At 40.7% G+C, this 19,903-nt stretch overlaps 2 protein-coding genes and 1 pseudogene across 9 annotated transcripts in view; 1 reads left to right on the top strand and 2 right to left on the bottom strand.

Annotated features, from left to right (window-relative positions):
- Positions 1–18,269, top strand: part of IPP (intracisternal A particle-promoted polypeptide) — a 46,274-nt gene extending 28,005 nt beyond the window's left edge. For 2 of the 8 annotated variants that reach the window (XM_059137785.1, XM_059137786.1), the window contains 2 exons: positions 7,389–7,509; positions 17,937–18,265. In XM_059137785.1, coding sequence (XP_058993768.1) covers positions 7,389–7,509; positions 17,937–18,127 — 312 coding nt within the window. In that variant the 3' untranslated portion in view covers positions 18,128–18,265. Of the gene's footprint in view, positions 1–7,388; positions 8,650–15,674; positions 15,806–17,936 lie in introns of those variants that run through there. The other 6 variants (XM_059137788.1, XM_059137784.1, XM_059137789.1 and 3 more) reach the window with 6 other exon arrangements.
- TMEM69 (transmembrane protein 69) lies at positions 12,020–19,662 on the bottom strand. Its single transcript, XM_059137795.1, has 3 exons — positions 18,289–19,662; positions 15,713–15,853; positions 12,020–13,023 (listed from the first exon to the last, which is right to left on the bottom strand). Exons 1-3 carry the CDS (start codon positions 18,328–18,330, stop codon positions 12,316–12,318), a joined length of 891 nt encoding a protein of 296 aa, XP_058993778.1. The 5' UTR covers positions 18,331–19,662; the 3' UTR covers positions 12,020–12,315.
- LOC131810748 (U4 spliceosomal RNA) lies at positions 17,324–17,449 on the bottom strand (annotated as a pseudogene).
- Positions 19,663–19,903: the final 241 nt, after the last annotated feature.

Raw genomic sequence — 19,903 nt, 5'->3', positions numbered from 1 at the left:
TTTTCCCTACCATCTAAAAGATGCTGTTTAATTATCTGCTTGCTCTATTACTGATGGGAAGTCAGTAGTCATTCTCATCCTTGTTCCATAATGTGTCTTTTTTTCCTTGGAGGCTTTTACAATTTTCTGTTCATCATGGGATTCCAGTAATTTTATTATTGTGTATCTTTTTGGAGTTTTGTGTTTGTTTGGAATTCATTGAACTCCTTGAATCTGTGGGATTACAGCTTTCATCAAAATGAATGTTTTCAGCCATATTTCCTCAGATATTTTCCTGCTCTTTTTCTGAGACTCCAAGAACATGCATGTAAGACCACTTTAATATTGTCCCACAGGTCACTGAGGCTCTGTTAATTTTTATCTCCCATCTTTTTTCTCTCTGTGGTTAAGTTCATTTTTGTTTTACAGCTTCATTGAGGTATACTTGATAAAAATTGTGTAGATTTAAGGTGTATAATGTGATGTTTTGATATATGTTGTGAAATAACTTCCAAATCAACCTAATTAGCATACTTATCACCTTATATTTTCCTGTTCCTTTTTTTTTACTTTTTTTTTTTCAAGATTTTATTTATTTATTTGACAGACAGAGACCACAAGTAGGCAGAGAGAGAGGGGGAAGCAGGCTCCCTGCTGAGCAGAGAGCCTGTTGTGAGGCTCGATCCCAGGACCCTGAGATCATGGCCTGAGCTGAAGGCAGAGGCTTAACCCACTGAGCCACCCAAGCACCCCAGCCATTCTAATTTTTTAAAAAATTCCAGTGTAGTTAAACATACACTATTGCATTAGTTTCAGGTTCTCTTTTCCTTTTCTCATGTGTGGTAAGAGTTGCTTTCTTACCAAATTTCAAGTATACAATATAGTATTATGAACTATAGTCACCATGTTTTATATTAGATCTCTAGAACTTATTCATCCTGCATAACTGAAATTCTGTTCTCTGTGCTTCAGTTTGGATCGTTTCTTTTGCTGTGTTTTCAAGTTCATTAATCTACATTGTCTCACTTCTAATATGCAGTATCTAATGACATTTAGGGAATTTTTCATTTCAGATATATGTATTTTTTAGCACTAAAAGATCTTTTTGATTGTTGATTTTAATGTCTTCCATTTCTCCCCTCATTGTGTTCATCTCTTCCTTTAGATCCTTGAACATATTTCTAATATCTGTCTTTAAGTCCTTGTCTGTTGTTCTCATTATCACCATCACTTTTGGACCTGTATCTGTTGAACTTATTCTTCCTGTTTGAGTCACCTTATTCCTGCTTTTCCACATTTCTAGTAACTTCTGATTGGATGGTAGACACAGTTAATGTTATATTGCCGAGTGTTTGGATTTTATATCTTCTTTTAGGAAGTATTGAGTTTACTTTTGTTAAGCAGCTAAATTATTTGCCAATCAGACTGATTCTTTTGAGACATATTCTTTTTTTTTAAATTTTATTTATTTATTTGACAGAGAGATCACAAGTAGGCAGAGAGAGAGGGGGAAGCAGGCTCCCCGCTGAGCCGAGAGCCCGATGTGGGGCTCGATCCCAGGATCCTGAGATCATGACCTGAGCTGAAGGCAGAGGCTTAAGCCACTGAGCCACCCGGGCGCCCCTTGAGACATATTCTTAAGCTTTGTAGGAAAGGTCTAGAGTAATGTTTCCTTTAGGTCTCCTACTAAATAAAGAATGATCCTTCTTATGTCTCTATTTAATGTCCTAGCTGTTCAGCAAGGTGTCTTTATTTTGGCTAGTCAAAACTAGAATGTCATCCAGCTTTGCGTGAGCTCTAGGAATTGTTCAGTTTATAACTCCAGTAATGGAAAACAGTTTTTCTACTCACAATACTTTTGACACCAAATGTGTGTGTTTTCCATACCAAGCTGTTTCCCAGTTCTCTTATGTTCACCAACTAGGTACCCTCAAGTCCATTCATTTCTGACCCTAAAAACTCCACAAGCTAAGAGCTCAGTTTCGAAGATTACTCCTCACTTTACACACCAGTTTCAAGTAGTGGGTCCTCAGGTTAAACACTAACTTATTTACACTTGTTTGACTTGGCTACAAGTTGGGGGTTCCCATAATCCTTTCCTCAGGTTCAGTAATTTGCTCTAATGGTTTACAGAACTCAGGCAAACACTGTGTAAGTGGTCTATTGTAAAGGATTCAAATGGATAGCCAGATAAAGAGGTATATAAGGCAAGGTCCAGAAGGTCTTGAGTGTAGGAGTCTCTGTAGAATTTGGGTGTGACACCCTTCTGACACATGGATGTGTTCACCAACCTGGATGAACACCATAGTATAGAGATTTTTTTTAAAAGATTTTATTTATTTATTTGACAGAGAGAGAGAGTACAAGCAAGCAGAGAAGCAGGCAGAGAGAGAGGAGGGGAAGCAGGTTCCCCGCTGAGCAGAGAGCCTGATGTGGGGTTCGATCCCAGGATCCTGGGATCATGACCTGAGCCGAAGGCAGAGGCTTTAACCCACTGAGCCACCCAGGAGCCCCAAGATTTTTATGGAGACTTCATCATTAAGGCATAATTGATTATTAATTCAACCCCCAACCTCCTCCCCTCCCCAAATGATGGGGGTGGAAATAAAAGTTGCAAGCTTCTAATTCTGGCTTGGTCTTTCTGGCAACCAGCCCCGATTTCTTCTTCTTCTTCTTCTTTTTTTTTTGGTAAAGATTTTATTTATTTATTTGACAGAGATCACAAGTAGGCAGAAAGGCAGGTGGGGGAGGGAAGGGGAAGCAGGCTCCCTGCTGAGCAGAGAGCCCAATGCCAGGCTCCATCCCAGGACCCCAAGATCATGACCTGAGCTGAAGGCAGAGGCTCAATCCACTGAGCCACCCAGGCGCCCCAAATTTACTTTTTATTTAAATTCAATTAATATACAATAATTATTGGTTTCAGAGATAGAGCTCAGTGATTCATCAGTCTTATATAATACCCAGTGCTCATCATATCACATGCCCTCCTTAATGTCCATTACCCCTTTCACCTCCCCTGTCCAACAACCCTCTTTTTCCTTTTTTTTTTTTTTAAGATTTTAAAATTTTTATTTGAGAGAGAATGGGAGAGAGAGCACAAGAGTGGGGTGAGAGGCAGAAGGAGAAGCAGACTCCCCACTAAGCAGGGAGCCCCATGTGGGACTCAAACCTCAGACTCCGGGACCATGACCCGAGCTGAAGGCACTCAACCAACTAAGCCACCCAGGCGTCCCTCAGTTTGTTTCCTACACTTAAGAGTCTCTTACGGTTTGTCTCCCTCTTTAATTTGGTCTTGTTTTATTTTTTCCTCTCTTCCCCTATGATCCTCTGTTTTGTTTCCTAAATTCCACATGTCAGGGTGCCTGGGTGGCTCAGTGGGTTAAACCTAAATTCCACATGTCAGTGAGATCATATGATAATTGAATTTCTCTGATTTATTTATTTTGCTTAGCATAACACCTTTTAGTTCTATCCACATTGTTGAAAATGGCAAGATTTCATTTTTTTGATGGCTAAGTAGTATTCTTTTGTATATAGATACATCTTCCTTCTTCTATTTTTAAAGATTAAATCAGCTATAGATATTTTTGTGAATATCTGTGTTTTTTTCTTTTGTTTTTTAAAGATTTTTATTTTATTTATTTGACAGACAGAGATAACAAGTAGGCAAGAGGCAGATAGAGAGGGTGGGGAAGCAGGCTCTTGCTGATCAGAGAGCCTGATGCGGGGCTCGATCCCAGGACCCTGAGATCATGACCTGAGCTGAAGGCAGAGGCTTAACCCACTGAGCCACCCAGGCGCCCCTATCTTTTTGTTTTAAAATATGAGTATTTTGGGAGCACCTGAGTGGCTCAGATAAGTGTCTGACTCTTGATTTCAGCTAAGGTCATGATCTTAGAGTCATGAGATCTAGCCCTGCGTTGGGCATCGTGCTGGGCATGGAGCCTGCTTGGGATTCTCTCTCTCCCTCTGCCCATCCCCCTGCTTATGTGCACACTCTCTCTCTCTTTCTTTCTAGGTAAATAAATAAATAAAACATGAATTTTTTCAGCAATACCAACTTTGTCATACATTCTGTAATTTAAGATCATCTAATAGCCTTCAATTTTTAATAGAGGTCCTTCAGTTTCAAAGGATGGTCTCCGGTTTTGGTATCTCAGAATTTAATTAATTAATTAATTGATTAATTATTTTAAAAAAGATTTTATTTGTTTATTTGACAGGGAGAGATCACAAGTAGGCAGAGAGGCAGGCAGAGAGAGAGAGAGAGAGAGAGAGGAGGAAGCAGGCTCCCCGCTGAGCAGAGAGCCCGACACGGGGCTGGATCCCAGGACCCTGGGATCATGACCCGAGCCAAAGGCAGAGGCTTTAACCCACTGAGCCACCCAGGCACCCTCAGAATTTAATTTAAATTCAGATCAGCAAACAGGGGCACCTGGGTGGCTCAGTCAGTTAAGTGTCTGCTTTTGTCTTAGGTCATGATCCCGGGGTCATGGGCTAAAGCTTGTCAGGCTTCCCACTCAGCAGGAGTCTGCTTGAGATTCTTCCTCCCTCTCCTGCTCCCTCCCCATGTGCTCTCCCTCTTTCTAAAATAAATAAATAAATCTAAAATAAAATGGCAGTCAATTATTAAATTCAGATCAGCAGACATACATTGAGTGTCTATAATGTACTAGTGCTAGGCTGAGTCCTAGGATGTGAAGCTTTTTAAGTTCCTGTCCTCTAAAATTCACTTTCTAGCATTGATGAATAGTTGGTGTTCACCCTTTGTTTCTGTAAACTTTGTTCATCATATACTTTATTTCCAGATAACTTGCTCTTTTTTCTCTTGATTATTTTTTGGGACCTTTATTAGCTTTCCCGTTTTCTGGGTATAGACATTTTCTCTGGAGAAGGTCATTATGAATAATTTTGGTTGTAGCAGGTTATTGAAATTTCTTCAGGGAACAGTGTATACCAGGAGTTAGCAAACTTTTTATTAGACAGATAGGGCACATGGGTGACTCAGCCAACTGAGCATCTGACTCTTGGTTTCAGCTCAAGTCATGATCTCAGGGTGTAGAGCCCACAGTAGGCTCCACGGTCAGTACCAAGTCTGCTTAAGATTGTTACCCCTCCTTCTCTCCCCCCCTCTGCTACTCCTCCCATTCACCCTCTTTCTCTCAAGTAAATAAAATGCTTTTTTAAAAAAAGAGAGTATTTTAGGCCTGCAGGCTACATACAATCTCTTCTTTTGGCACATTCTTGTTTTGTTATTTTTCAATTCATTTTTATTTTTATTAAGTTTTTAAAATTAAAAAAATTTTTTTTAAGATTTTATTTATTCACTTGACAGAGACACAGAGAGATCACAAGTAGGCATAGGGGCAGGCAGAGAGAGGGGTGAGGCAGTCTCCCCACTGAGCAGAGAGACTGATGTGGGGCCTGATCCCAGGACCCCAAGATCATGACCTCTGCCGAAGGCAGAGGCTCAACCCACTGAGCCACTGAGGCACCCCTAATTTCTTTATTTTAATTCCAGTGTTATTAACATACAGTGTTATATTAGTTTCAGATGTACAATATAGTGATATAGTGATTCACCAATTCTATACTTTACACAGTACTCTTCATAATAAATGTACTCTTTAATCCCCATCTCCTGGTTCACCCATCTTCCCTCCCACCTCCCCTTTAGTAACCATCAGTTTGTTCTCTATAGTTAAGAGTCTGTTTCCTGGTTTGTCTCTATTTTTTTATTCATTTTCTTGTTTGTTTTGTTTTTTTAAATTCCACATGTGAGAGGAGCCTGGATGGCTCAGTGGGTTAAGCCTCTGCCTCTGGCTCAGGTCACAATTTCAGGGTCTTGGGATCGAGCCTCGCGTCTCTGCTCAGCGGGGAGCCTGTTTCCCCCTCTCTCTGCCTGTCTCTCTGTCTACTTGTCATTTATTTATTTATTTATTTATTATTATTATTATTTATTTTTATTTATTTATATGACTGTCATATAATGTCAAAAATACATTATTTCACTCACATGTGAAATTTTTAAAAATGATTTTATTTATTTATATGACTCTCATATAAATTTATATTTTTTATTTTTCAATTTCCAATTTTATTTATATAAATTTATAAATTTATTTATATAAATTTTATTTATAGGACTGTGTCATATAAATAAATAAAATCTTTTTTAAAAATTCCACATGTGAATGAAATCATAAAGTATTTTTCTTTCTCTGACTTATTTCGCTTAGAATTATACTTACTCCATCCACATTGTTGCAAATGGCAAGGTTTCATTATTTTTTATGGGTGAATTATATTCCATTGTATACACACACACACACACACACACACACACACTGTTCTTTATCCATTCATCAGTCCATGGACATGGGAATTGCTTCCATAATTTGGCTATTGTAAATAATACTGCAATAAACATAGGGGTGCGTGTATCCCTTTGAATTAGTGTTTTTGTATTTTGGAAGTAAATACTCAGTAGTGCCATTCCATTGTAGGATAGTTCTATTTTTAACTTTTTGAGGAAACTTATTTTTTTCAGGGGCTGCACCAGTTTGCATTCCCACTAATAGTGCATGAGGGGTCCCTTTTCTCCATATCCTCACCAACTCTTATTTATTGTGTTTTACTTTTATTTTTTAAAGTAATCTCTGTGCCCTATATGGGGCTCATACTCATAACTCCAAGATCCAGGTCATATGCTTGACCAACTGAGCTAGTCAGGTGCCCCATCTTATGTTGCTGATTTTAGCCATCTGACAGGTGTGAGGTGATAGCTCATTGTAGTTTTCATTTGCATTTCTCTGATGATGAGTGATGTTGAGCATCTTTTCATGTGTCTGTTGGCCATCTGCATATTTTCCTTGAAGACATTTCTGCTCATGTCTTCCACCCATTTTTTAAATTATGTGGTGATGATGATGATTATTTTGGGATTGAATTGTAACAGTCCGTACTTTGTATATTTTGGATATAAACCTTTTTATCAGATATGTCATTTGTAATATCTTCTCCCAATCAATAGGTTGTTTTTTAGTTTTCTTGTTTTCATTGCTGTGCAGAAAGAAGTTTTTTATTTTGATGTAGTGCCAATAGTTTATTTTTGCTTTTATTTTTTTCTTGCTTCAGGAGACATATCTAGAAAAATGTTGCGACAGCCAGTGTCAGAGAAACTGCTGCCTGTACTCTCTTCTAGGATTTTTTTTTTTTTAGATTATTTATTTATTTATTTGACAGACAGAGATCACAATTAGGCAGAGAGAGAAGGGGAAGCAGGCTCCCTACTGGACTCTGAGTTTGAAATTTAAATATTTAAAAAGAACTAGAGTATTTGATTTCTCAGCAGTTTTCTCTATTGTCATCTTATGATTCTGTTAACTTTTTTTTTTCCTCTTAACCAGGAAAAGTGGGTTGAAGTTGCTTCAATGAAAGTGCCTAGAGCAGGCATGTGTGTTGTGGCAGTCAATGGGCTTCTGTATGTTTCTGGAGGTCGATCTTCGAGCCATGATTTCTTGGCCCCAGGTACCTTGGACTCTGTCGAAGTTTATAACCCTCATTCAGATACATGGACAGAAATCGGTAACATGATCACCAGTCGTTGTGAAGGAGGTGTTGCTGTACTATGAAATATAAAGTATAAGGGAGCACAAGAAACATTTTAAAAATATAGGATCTGATCTTTTTGCAAATCACACATGTATTTGGTGATAGGACCCTTTGATTCTATTGAGTTTTCCATGTATATGGTAGATAAATGACTAAAGAATTATTTTTCTAAGAATTTGAGTAAGGAGAGACACGGAATATTATCCTAAATTAATAAAGAACTCACTCAAATTTGCCATGCTTACCAATAGGAATGCTGTTTATGCTCTAGAATTCTCTTAGGGGTAGAGTCCTGTTTGTAAAAATGATTTGCTAGAAGCTTCTTGGCAAATAGCCCCATTAGCTGCTTCTCCAGTATAAGCCACGCTGTAACATGACCCATGTGTGATGTAAGCATATCAGTGAGACAGTTTGAAGATGTCTGTACATTCAGTCTATGGCACAATTTTCCATGACCACAGTTGAACCTACAGAGAAAAGCCAGTGACACAACTCCCTTTTATTTGATACCAAACTTTTTATTGGCAGCAGATACACTGGGAGGGACATGTAGGAAATATCTAGCTATCTCTATAGATGTTTATATAGAAAGACAAGTTTTTGCCTGTTGATAACAGGGTTAAAAAAGCTTTTGCTCACTTATGTTGTCTTAGTGCTGAAAATGCAAGTGAGGAATTACTAGGACGTTCTTCATTAAAGTCCTTTAGTGCAATTCGATAATATAATGAGTGACAGAGCCCAGTGAGAGATAGGTACCTATTAAATTTCTTTCCTATTTTCTAAATAGTTATCAAAAATTATCTGCTTGGTTTGGGGAAGAGGGAGTTTTATTAGACTATCAAGCTTTGTGAAGCTTATTTGTACTTTGGCAATCCTAAGTATGAACTTAGTACAAAACCTACTGCCTGGTTTGGAGAAGGTGAAATTGTAGGTACCTATGAAGCTTTTTACAGACATTGACAATAGTGTTAAGTTGAAAGTCCTCTGATCCAAAACTGCTTTTCAAAACTTTCCATTTTTTTCCCCCCTGAGAAACAGTCTAAAGAATTGTTCTCTATTTCTTTTTTTTTTTTTTTTTTTTTTTTTTTAAAGATTTTATTTATTTATTTGACAGAGAGAAATCACAAGTAGGCAGAGAGAGAGAGAGGAGGAAGCAGGCTCCCTGTCGAGCAGAGAGCCCGATGCGGGACTCGATCCCAGGACCCTGAGATCATGACCTGAGCCGAAGGCAGCGGCTTAACCCACTGAGCCACCCAGGCGCCCCTGTTCTCTATTTCTGAGAGGAACATTCTTTTGTGTACATGGTCATCACTTTTAGTTATTTCTACCAGTTGCTTGGAGCCATATATTAAAAATCTTACATACATTTAGGTTAATCTAGTGATTCCAGGATTTGATTTGTATATTCCTGATTTCCCCTTTCTCTTTTTTTCTTTTTTTTTTTTTTTTTTTTTAAGATTTTTAAACAATCTCTACACCCATTGTAGGGCTTGAAGCCACAACCCTGAGATCAAGAGCCAGTGAGGCACCCCTGATTCCCCCTTTTCTTTCTTAAAGTCCTTCAGTATATTATTACAGGCATCACAGCTTATTTAGATAGAAAATCTTTTTTTTTTTTTTTAAAGATTTTATTTATTTATTTGACAGAGAGAGATCACAAGTAGGCAGAGAGACAGGCAGAGAGAGGAGGAAGCAGGCTCCCTGCTGAGCAGAGAGCCCGATGCGGGACTCGATCCCAGGACCCTGAGATCATGACCTGAGCCGAAGGCCGCGGCTTAACCCACTGAGCCACCCAGGCGCCCTAGATAGAAAATCTTTGTTGGTAACCATTAAAGACTCAGGAGGCACTCATATCCAAAATATTTGGATTGGCCCACAAGAGTACTTTTATAATTTAACCATATGCATTTATTAAGAAAAGCTTATGTAGTGTAGTGTGTACCTGTGTCCCTTTGTTTGGGGTATCCTAAAAGTCCAAAGGGTCATAGGTGCCTGGTGTGATCTATAAAATGTCAAGGAATGAAGATGATTTGTAGATTATTTAAACTCCAATTCATGTGCCTTTAATATTTCTCTACAGAGAATTTGCTTTCTGGTTCAAAAGAGATTTACAAAATACTCCTATAATTTCTCATTATTGCCTGGTGCCAACCTGAAATGGCACTGTGAAGTGAGGCATTTTGTAGTGCTGTGGCAGAAACATGTCAAGACAATCTGTGTTTGGGCTTAATGGGTCCAGACAATCCCTGTAAATAGATAATTGTAAAAATACTTATATTATTTTCTAGGTGATGATTTTAAAAATAATGTACTAATAAAATATGTTGATTTTTGCTTTTTCCTTTTCCTTGTATTACTTATTAACTTAGTTTATTAGCAGTGTCCCTAGATTACCCAAATGTAATAGGATTCCCCAAGATTTTTACTGTTTGTTTTACCTGTAGGGACTTGCACATTTAGTTCTTACATTTAAATTTTTACTGAGCAGCTATTAATGTGATCTTCCTCCAAAATATTTGACAATCTAATATACTTCTAAACATCCTGTCCAGTGTAAAGTCAGATGTACTTTAAAGTCAGTTTATTTCCCCAAAGATTTTATTTATTTATTGGACAGAGATCACAAGTAGGTAGAAAGGCAGGCAGAGAGAGAGGGAGAAGTGGGCTCCCTGCTGAGCAGAGAGCCTGACGTGGGCTCCATCCCAGGGCCCCGAGATCAAGACCTGAGCCAAGGGCAGAAGCTTAACCCACTGAACCACCCAGGTGCCCCTAAAATCAGGTGTTTTGGTTTTGGTTTTTTTTGTTTTGTTTTGTTTTTTTTAAGAATCATAACACTGTGGGGCGCCTGGGTGGCTCATTGGGTTAAGCCTCTGCCTTTGGTTCAGGTCATGGTCTCAGGGTCCTGGGATTGAGCCCCGCATTGGGCTCTGCTCAGCACGGAGCCTGTTTCCCCCTTTCTCTGCAAGCTGCTCTGCCTACTTATGATCTCTGTCAAATGAATAAATCTTTGAAAAAAAACATACACTGTAATTCACTTGCATAGTGCATTCACCTGCATTTGTGTAGTGAAATTGAGCAATTAATTTAAAAGTTACTTGCCCCTATTCTGAAAGATGATGAATTTGAGATAAATTTTAACTTTGTATAGTCCTCATGCAATTTAAAAGCAAACAAGTTTCCTTACCAAAACACTTGAGTGGAATTGGGAAAGATCTGAAAAGAATCAGCTTTCCCTCCTTCAAAATCAAGTTCTTGTAAACTATTCTTTGGATTAATAAAGAAGGATTATGTGGTGGTTTCAGCTATGGTCTTTCATTGGTAAGCTTCTCAATGCTCAGAATAAGGTCTGTCTCTGTGGTGGTGTACTTGTTTGCTAGGGCTCCTGTAACCAAGTACTACACAGAAGTGCCCGGGATCATGACCCGAGCCGAAGGCAGAGGCCTTAAACCACTGAGCCACCCAGGCGCCCCTTTAATTTTTTAAAAATATTTATTTATTTATTTAAGAGACCAAATTTTCAAGTTAGATTCTAAGGTGTTGCTTTTGCTTGTTTTTTTTTTTTTGTTTTTTTTTTTAAAGATTTTATTTATTTATCTGACAGACAGAGATTACAAATAGGCAGAGAGGCAGGCAGAGAGAGAGGAGGAAGCAGGCTCCCTGCTGAGCAGAGAGCCCGATGTGGGGATCGATCCCAGGACCCTGGGATCATGACCTGAGCCGAAGGCAGAGGCTTAACCCACTGAGCCACCCAGGCACCCCTGCTTTTGCTTGTTTAAAAAAGCTTCTCTATGGGGACGCCTGGGTGGCTCAGTGGGTTAAGCCGCTGCCTTCAGCTCAGGTCATGATCTCAGGGTCCTGGGATCGAGTCCCGCATCGGGCTCTCTGCTCAGCCAGGAGCCTGCTTCCCTCTCTCTCTGCCTGCCTCTCCGACTGCTTGTGATTTCTCTCTGTCAAATAAATAAATAAAAAATCTTAAAAAAAAAAAAAAAAAAAAAAAAAAAAGCTTCTCTATGAGTTAATTTGTAAAACTAGATAGCCCCGCTGTAAGAACATCAAGATGGCTCCAACTTGACTTTTCCTAATTTATATATACTAGTGACTTTATTCTTTTAAAAATTTTTTGACTAGCTGGTATTATTTGGATATGGAGTTGTGTCTATAAAAAGTGGAAAGTATGTTCAGCTTTCCTTTGAACATGGCTTCCCCTTATGACACTGCTCCCTACTGACTTTAGAGCAGCCACAGATCCTTTTCAGCTCATATAAATAGATTATACCAATGAAATGGGGTTGGAAATGCAATTCCCAGGGCAACTGCAATGAAAACTCCACACTGGAACCACCTATTATTCTCAGACACTAATGGATACAAAGTTTTCCTCTTGTGGGAGAATGTGCCTCTTTTTTCAATGATCATAAGGCTCTAAGAAAGGGATTTCCATTTTTATTATTTTACATTCAAAACAAACATTAAAATGTGTAATTCATAAAGACTAAAAACTGTAATCTAGAGTGAAAATGACTTGTTAGGGATTTTCAAACTGTTGTCAAGTAATTTCTATGAAATAAAGATTTTAGAAACGAAAAAAATCTGGAAGAATAAATAACCACCGATAGAGGAAAAGGTTGTTAAACAGGATAAGTAGAAAAAGATGATGCCAAAACACAGCCTTCTAAGGCTTATAGCCAACATGCTAACGTCATCTACAAAGTAGTTTTGTATTTATTCTACTTGACCAGGTCTCTTGGGTCCTTTCTCTGGATAAATATCTTCAACTAGTAAAGTGATTATAAATGAAAACAAGGCAACTAAAGTGACTACTATCTTAAGGGCTTTGAACCAATTGGGATAATGTGGCAAAAGAAAAAGTTCAATGTGTAATGCTATCCCCAAACCTATTATTACTGTGACTATAGCTTCACTGAGTCTTTCAGAAATAAGAAAAGCAAACCATGAAAACACAAGAGGAGCTGTACTATTAGCTAAATTGAGGAAGTCTGGTTTCGCTGTACTACCTTCTGGTAGAGCAAAACCCCATCTGATCCCTCCCAAGAAAGCTAGGAAACTGGCTCCATAAGCCATCTGAGTAAAAGCTAACACAGGAATATAAGTCTTTGTCATCACCATGACCAGTGGTGGAGTAATAAAGGGGATTAGTCCGCCCAGAGTTATGTATAATGCTGGCTTTGGGCTGTCAAATAGGTAAGTGATGGTGCTTGATGGCTTGGCTGGAAGTACTTCTTGCTTCTGCTTCTTAAAGCTGCATGGGGAAGTATGATAGTATTGTGTCTTCCTCATATACACTGAAAATGAAGAAAAAAACCAAGGCCTTGGAAACAAAGGGGAAAAGTTCTGTTGGTGACATGTCTTGAGAGAAAATGTTTCTATTCTGCTGGCTCCTAGTCGGACTGGAAAAGGGTACTTAAACATCTACAGAGAAAACAAAACAAACAGACAAAAACAGATTTTTAGATAACTGCAGTGTCTTAGTTAATCCCAAACTGAAACAATATAAAAACAAACCATCTGCTTTGTATTAGAACATCAAACTTTACAGATGTAAAGGTTGAATTACAGGGTGCTGTTAATGCTAGCTAAGACTAGCAGTTATACAACATGCAAAAGAAACTACTGAAAAGAAACCGAGTGATGTAATTTGGCCTACCACTAATTATGTCCCATGAGAGGAATATCTGAAAGAACAGGTAAAGACTATATCTTTAGTATCTGTCATTTTAAACTGTCTCTTCTATTTATAACTTGCAAAAGCAGCAGCACTAATTACTGTTGGAATGCTGTTTTATATAGAAAAAGTAATCCAGCTTCCAATTTAGCTTTAGAAACACTGAATACTGGGGCGCCTGGGTGGCTCAGTGGGTTAAAGCCTCTACCTTTGGCTCAGGTCATGATCCCAGGGTCCTGGGATCGAGCCCCGTATCGGGTTCTCTGCTCAGTGGGGAGCCTGCTTCCTCCTCTCTCTGCCTACTTGTGATCTCTGTCAAATAAATAAATAAAATCTTAAAAAAAGAAAGAAACACTGAATACTTTCCATAGCTCCATGCCTTCCTATATGTCTTTTTTTTTGATTTTTGAATTTTTTTTATAAACATATAATGTATTTTTAGCCCCAGGGGTACAGGTCTGTGAATTGCTAGGTTTACATACTCCACAGAACTCACCATAGCACATACGCTCCCCAATGTCCACGACCCCACTACCCTCTCCCTTCCCCCCTCCCCCTGGCCCCCCTGAGTTTCTTTTGTTTGTCTCCCTCCCAATCCCATCTTGTTTCATTTATTCTTTTCCTACCCTCCAAACCCCCCACATTGCATCTCCACTTCCTCAAATCAGGGAGATCAAGTAATAATTATCTTTCTCTGATTAACTTATTTCGCTAAGCATAATACCCTCTAGTTCCATCCACATCATCGCAAATGGCAAGATTTCATTTCTTTTGATGGTTGCATAGTATTCCATTGTATATATGTACCACATCTTCTTTATCCATTCATCTGTTGATGGACATCTAGGTTCTTTCCATAGTTTGGCTATTGTGGACATTGCTGCTATAAACATTGGGGTGCATATGCCCCTTCAGATTACTACGTTTGTATCTTTAGGGTAAATACCCAGTAGTGCAATTGCTGGGTCATAGGGTAGCTCTATTTTCAACTTTTGGAGGAACCTCCATGCTGTTTTCCAGAGCGGTTGCACCAGCTTGCATTCCCACCAACAGTGTAGGAGGGCTCCCCTTTCTCTGCATCCTTGCAAGCATCTGTCATTTTCTGACTTGTTAACTGCCTTCCTGTATGTCTTTGCCTAGAATTCTAACATACATTCTTTTTTCTTTTTCTTTTTTTTGAGATGGGAAATGGGGTGGGGCAAAGGGAGAAGGGGAGAGAATCTCAAGGCTGCAAGCTCATTGTGGAGCCTGATCCCACAACACCTGAGCTGAAATCATGAGTCAGACACTTAACCAACTGGCCACCCAAGTGCCCCCTAACAACTACTTTTTTTGTCTAGGAAATCTATCTTTTAAAATTCAGCATGAAGCTTTCCCCAATCTGAATTAATACTCCTATAAATACTTTATGCACACTCCCATCGTAATTTTCACAGGGAATTTAAATCATATGTTTATCAGGGCGCCTGGTGGCTCTATGGGTTAAGTGTCTGCCTTTGGCTCAGGTCATGATCCCAGGATCCTGGGATTGAGCTGCACATTGCAGGGGGTCTGCTTCTCCCTCTCCTACTCTTCCTGCTTGTATTCTCACTCTCTCTCAAACAAATAAAATCTTAAAAACATCAACAACAACATGTGTTTGTCTGTCTCAATATACTTGAGAACAAGGCCAGTAATTTTTTCTTTGCCCTCTCTTTTTACCTCTCTAGTTTTTTAAAAAGATTTGTTTATTGCGGGGAGGGCAAGACAACATGAGTTTGGGGAGGGGCAGAGGGAGAGAATCTTTAAGCAGACTCCCCCCGAGTATGGAGTCCAATTCGGGGCTCAATTCCAGGACCTTGAGATCATGACCTGAGCCGAAATCAAGAGTCGGATGCTTAACCGACTGAGCTACCAAGCACCCCTATTTTTTTTAAAGATTTTTTTATCTTTAAGTGATCTCTACACCCAACATGGGGCTTGAACTTACTACTCTGAGATCACAAGTCAGCATCTCTGGCCCCTCTATTTTTTTTTAAGATATTAGTTATTTGAGCGACAGCAAGAGAGAAAGCATGAGCAGTGGGGGAGGGACAGAGAGAGAGGGAAAACCAGACTCCCTTCTCAGCAGGGAGCCCCACATTAGGCTGGATCCCAGGACCCTGACATCAGGGCCCCATCCAAAGGCACCTGCTTGACTGACTGAGCCCAGGCCCCCATGACCCCCCTATTTTTAAGTGCAATCCTAAGCCTACTGTTGATATTCCCTATTCCCCTTCCCTGCTTTATAGTTCTGCAGAAGACTTACCACTTGCAATATCAAATATTTTACTTATTTGTATTTTACCCACTCTTTACCCCATCACCTAAACATGTAAGGATAAGTATTTGTCTTTTTTTTCCATTGCTATTGCCCCAGCAAAGTAGTGCCTGCAAGTATTTGCTGAATAAGCCAACCTTTGAAGATGCTTGAGAAAACTTCTGGATAAAATGAAGCATACTGGGTCCCACCGTAAAGTCTTGCTCAGGAAGATACCAGGCAGTTGTGATTAACGCATTTTTACAGCTAAGCAGAGGAGCTGAATCAGAAGCATGTTGCTGTATAGAAAACAAAATGTTATTAAATTTTCTTTATTTTATGCATAATTTTGTATAAGTAGGAACCTGAGAATTTTTTCCATATAACACATTTGCCTTTGAAAACAATCATTAATGCTTTCTGGAAATCAGTAATACATTAAGTAAATAATCCTTTTCTTCTCGGAACCATTCTTTTAGCTTTTGCTATTTGGTGTAACAGAAAAAGTATTGCACAGAGACAGATCTGTATTTTACAAACACTTCTATAATTCCCCAGCTGTGTGACCTTGTGTAAATTGCTTCCTTGAAGTGTAGTTTTCTCATCTTTAAAACCGAAGGTTATACCTTCTCTGTTCTCTTTTATCACCTTATGTGTTTACCGCTCAAAATAATGATGGTAGCAATTAATACAATTTAGCTGTGAACCAAGAACTGTAACTATGTGTTTTATATGCATTAACTCATTTTTTTTTTTTTTAAGGAAGTATTTTTAAGGGTGCCTGGGTGGCTCAGCGGGTTAAGCTGCTGCCCTCAGCTCAGGTCATGATCTCGGGGTCCTGAGATCAAGTCCTGCATTGGGCTCTCTGCTCAGCAGGGAGCCTGGCCCCCCTACCACTGCTCTCTATCTGCCTCTCTGCCTACTTGTGATCTCCCTCTGTCAAATAAGTAAAATCTTCTTTAAAAAAAGTATTTTTAAGTTATCTCTACACCCACATGCTCCCACTGAGCCAGCCAGGCACCCCTGCATCTACTCATTTATTTATTTTTTAAAAGATTTTATTTATTTGTCAGAGAGAGGGAGAGAGAGCGAGCACAGGCAGACAGAAGCAGAGGGAGAAGCAGGCTCCCTGCCGAGCAAGGAGCCCGATGTGGGACTTGATCCCAGGACGCTGGGATCATAACCTGAGCCGAAGACAGCTGCTTAACCAACTGAGCCACCCAGGCGTCCCTGCATTTACTCATTTAAAACAATAACCTCATCACCTTGATTCTGAGAGACAGTATAGCCTGTTAGGTTAGAGTGAAGATTCTGGAATCAACAATTTGTGTTGGGATCCTGACTTCACCACTTATATGGTATGTGATTTTGCAAACATATTAAATTTTGTCATGTTGCAGTTCACTCACTTTCGAAATAAGAATTGATATATGTAGGGGCGCCTGGGTGGCTCAGTGGGTTAAAGCCTCTGCCTCCGGCTCAGGTCATGATCCCAGGGTCCTGGGATGGAGGGAGCCTGCTTCCTCCTCTCTCTCTCTCTGCTTCTCTACCTACTTGTGATCTCTCTCTGTCAAATAAATAAATAAAATCTTTTTTTTTTAAAGAATTTATTTATTTGACAGAGAGAAATCACAAGTAGGCAGAGAGGCAGGCAGAGAGAGGAGGGAAGCAGGCTCCCCGCTGAGCAGAGAGCCTGATGGGGGCTCGATCCCAGGACCCTGAAATCATGACCCCAGCGGAAGGCAGAGGCTTTAACCCACTGAGCCACCCAGGCGCCCCTAAATAAATAAAATCTTAAAAAAAAAAAAAAAAAAAGAATTGATATATGTTTCAATTAGCAATAATCGCGCCTCGGATAAACCTCATTGGCTACGATACTGCCACTGCGCAAAGCTAGGGAAGAATTGATATATGTAAAGAGCTGCAAACGGTCCCTGAAACCAAGTAAGCATTCAAAAAATAAAAGTTATATTCCCACCCTACACAAAAGGAAATGGTTAAGAACTCTAAAGTGAGCAGCCAGTAAGTGGTTGAGAATATGAATTTAGATCTGTTTACAGTTAACCAAGAGAATGAACTGCATCTAAAAGATCCAAAAACCACAGTTGCTACCTAGTTAAATATTTTAATGAACTATTTCTAGGTCACAACTCTTAGGGATAGGTAGAGAAATCCTGCATACCAGCCAATGTTTTCACTCTGCAATAAAGACGTAGGGAGGTAAGTTATCCCGGGCCTCTCAGTACATCTTAGATGGCACTTTACATCCACTTCCTGACTTCCAAACACACATATCTGCAGGACCCACACACTCACTGTTGGTCAAAAGCATAAGGGCTTTCCTGACCACCCCACTTAAAAATCTCAACGCTCTCTCCACAGTTGGAACTCTCTGCACTGAGACCATGCGCTTTCCAACTCAGGGTGTTATATGGAGACCGATAGCCTATATCCCGGGGACGGCAACTGCTGAGGAAGGCAAAGACCTAAGGGTCAATCCACTCAATTTAGGTGAAAACGCCCCATACTGCCACCGTCCCAGAGGAAAGAGTTGCAAACTGCAAGCCTCCTGAGAAAAGGGCGCGCTTTGAGAACCCAAGGATCGTCGGGAAACTGCCTGACATTCCCAGCGGCTTCGATTTAATCTCGACCCTCGGTGCGTCCCCCCACCCCCACCCCCCCAATTTGCACATTGTGGCAGCAGCCCTGCAGTTAAATATGTAAGTATACTTGCCAGTGTCGAACCGGGAATTCGAACGCAGAGCAGCAAGAACATCCAGGTACTCACGAAAAGGCACTTCCGGTAGATGGGGCTTGGCAGTCCCCTCCACTTCCTGGGAACAGAAAAAAGAGTCCGGGTCGGGACTTGACCAGTGATGACTGGTTCCCATGCCGGGTGTTCATTTTGGGTCTTTCTTTTAAAAAAATCTTAATTCTGGAAGCCAGCTTTTGAAGTCCGTAGGGTACTTGAATGGTCCTTGCCTCCCCACTCCAGGTTTCTCAGGCATCAGAATAGGCATCGGACAGGTAGAGCACAACTACTAAAACAATCCCAAAGTGATGGTGTTGTAGGAAGGTAGGAAAGAGTTGGAGTTTAGGCCAAGTACAACTTGGCCAAATTGTTCGCCATTTCTGGAACTCATAACAGGGTTTTCTAGGATGGATGGGGCACATCTGTGTTTGGGTCCTGAACTACTAACACTAAGAAAAAACTTTTTACTTCCATTCTCTTTGCTTGGAACTGGAGACTCCATTAAGAAATAAAAAAACACGGGGCGCTTGGGTGGCTCAGTGGGTTAAAGCCTCTGCCTTCAGCTCAGGTCATGATCCCAGGATCCTGGGATCGAGCCCCCCATTGGGCTCTCTGCTCAGCGGGAGCCTGCTTCCTCCTCTCTCTGCCTGCTTGTGATGTGTCTGTCGAATAAATACAATCTTAAAAAAATAAAAAGCACAAAGGGCAGGGTTTTCGCTTCCGTAAGTGTGGTAATAACAGTTTTGGGTTTAGGGTTGATCTGAAAAGTTAGATTGTTCCTTCTGTCACCCTCTGCTTTAACTTCTTTTATTTGTTGGCTCCGTGACCTTGGACAACTCTCTTTTCTTCCCTGGGCCTCCATTTCATACTCTGTCAAAGGACACAGCACCAGACAATTTGAGCGGCCTTCTGAAAACAGAGCTGCAACGGCCCACGCTGGCCAGTTGCTCCATTCCTCCGGATCCTGGGTAATGGAGCTTCGTGGTTGTCGGCCATCATATGGCTTAATGTCCCGTGCAGAATGCGCCCATTGCGAATTCTTCGTAATAGTAACCGCTTCTAACCGCGATAGGCTTTCACTTTTGTTTCCTTCTCTATCATGGCAGCACCGCCCCTTCTAGTAGTGCGATATCCAATGAGACTTTGGGTCAGAGAAACAACTTCTCCGCCCCAGCCTGGGAGCCGGCTCCAGACACAAATCCGCCCTGCGCTGGGTCAGGGGCGTGACGCCAGCCGTCGGGCGGAACTACCACTCCCAGCGGGTAGCGCGACGGACTCAGCGGCGCAGGCCTCGGGAGCAGGGCGGTGTGGTCCGCTGGGGGCTGGAGTCCTAACGACGGGCGCACGTGAAGGAAGGAGCGGAAGGTGGGAAGGGTCGGAAAGCACGATCCTACGAAACCGGTTTGCTAGTACTTGCATGGGTAGTCTGGGGACGCGAGCATGCCCAGAAGTGGGGTACCGGAGGGTGAAGGGGCGGGGAAAACGGTACACACACACCCACCCACTCATTCACAGGCATCCAGGCCCTGTGCGGGGCCGGGGAATAAGAAGAGGGGTTCCAAACTGGGCTGGTCGCCCTCTCTGAGGCGCCGCGAGG

This window comes from Mustela lutreola, chromosome 10 (genome assembly GCF_030435805.1).
Source record: "Mustela lutreola isolate mMusLut2 chromosome 10, mMusLut2.pri, whole genome shotgun sequence".
Classification (NCBI taxonomy): domain Eukaryota; kingdom Metazoa; phylum Chordata; class Mammalia; order Carnivora; family Mustelidae; genus Mustela; species Mustela lutreola.
Note: the sequence above shows the minus strand (reverse complement) of the source record. Positions and strands in the feature narration are given on the sequence as shown.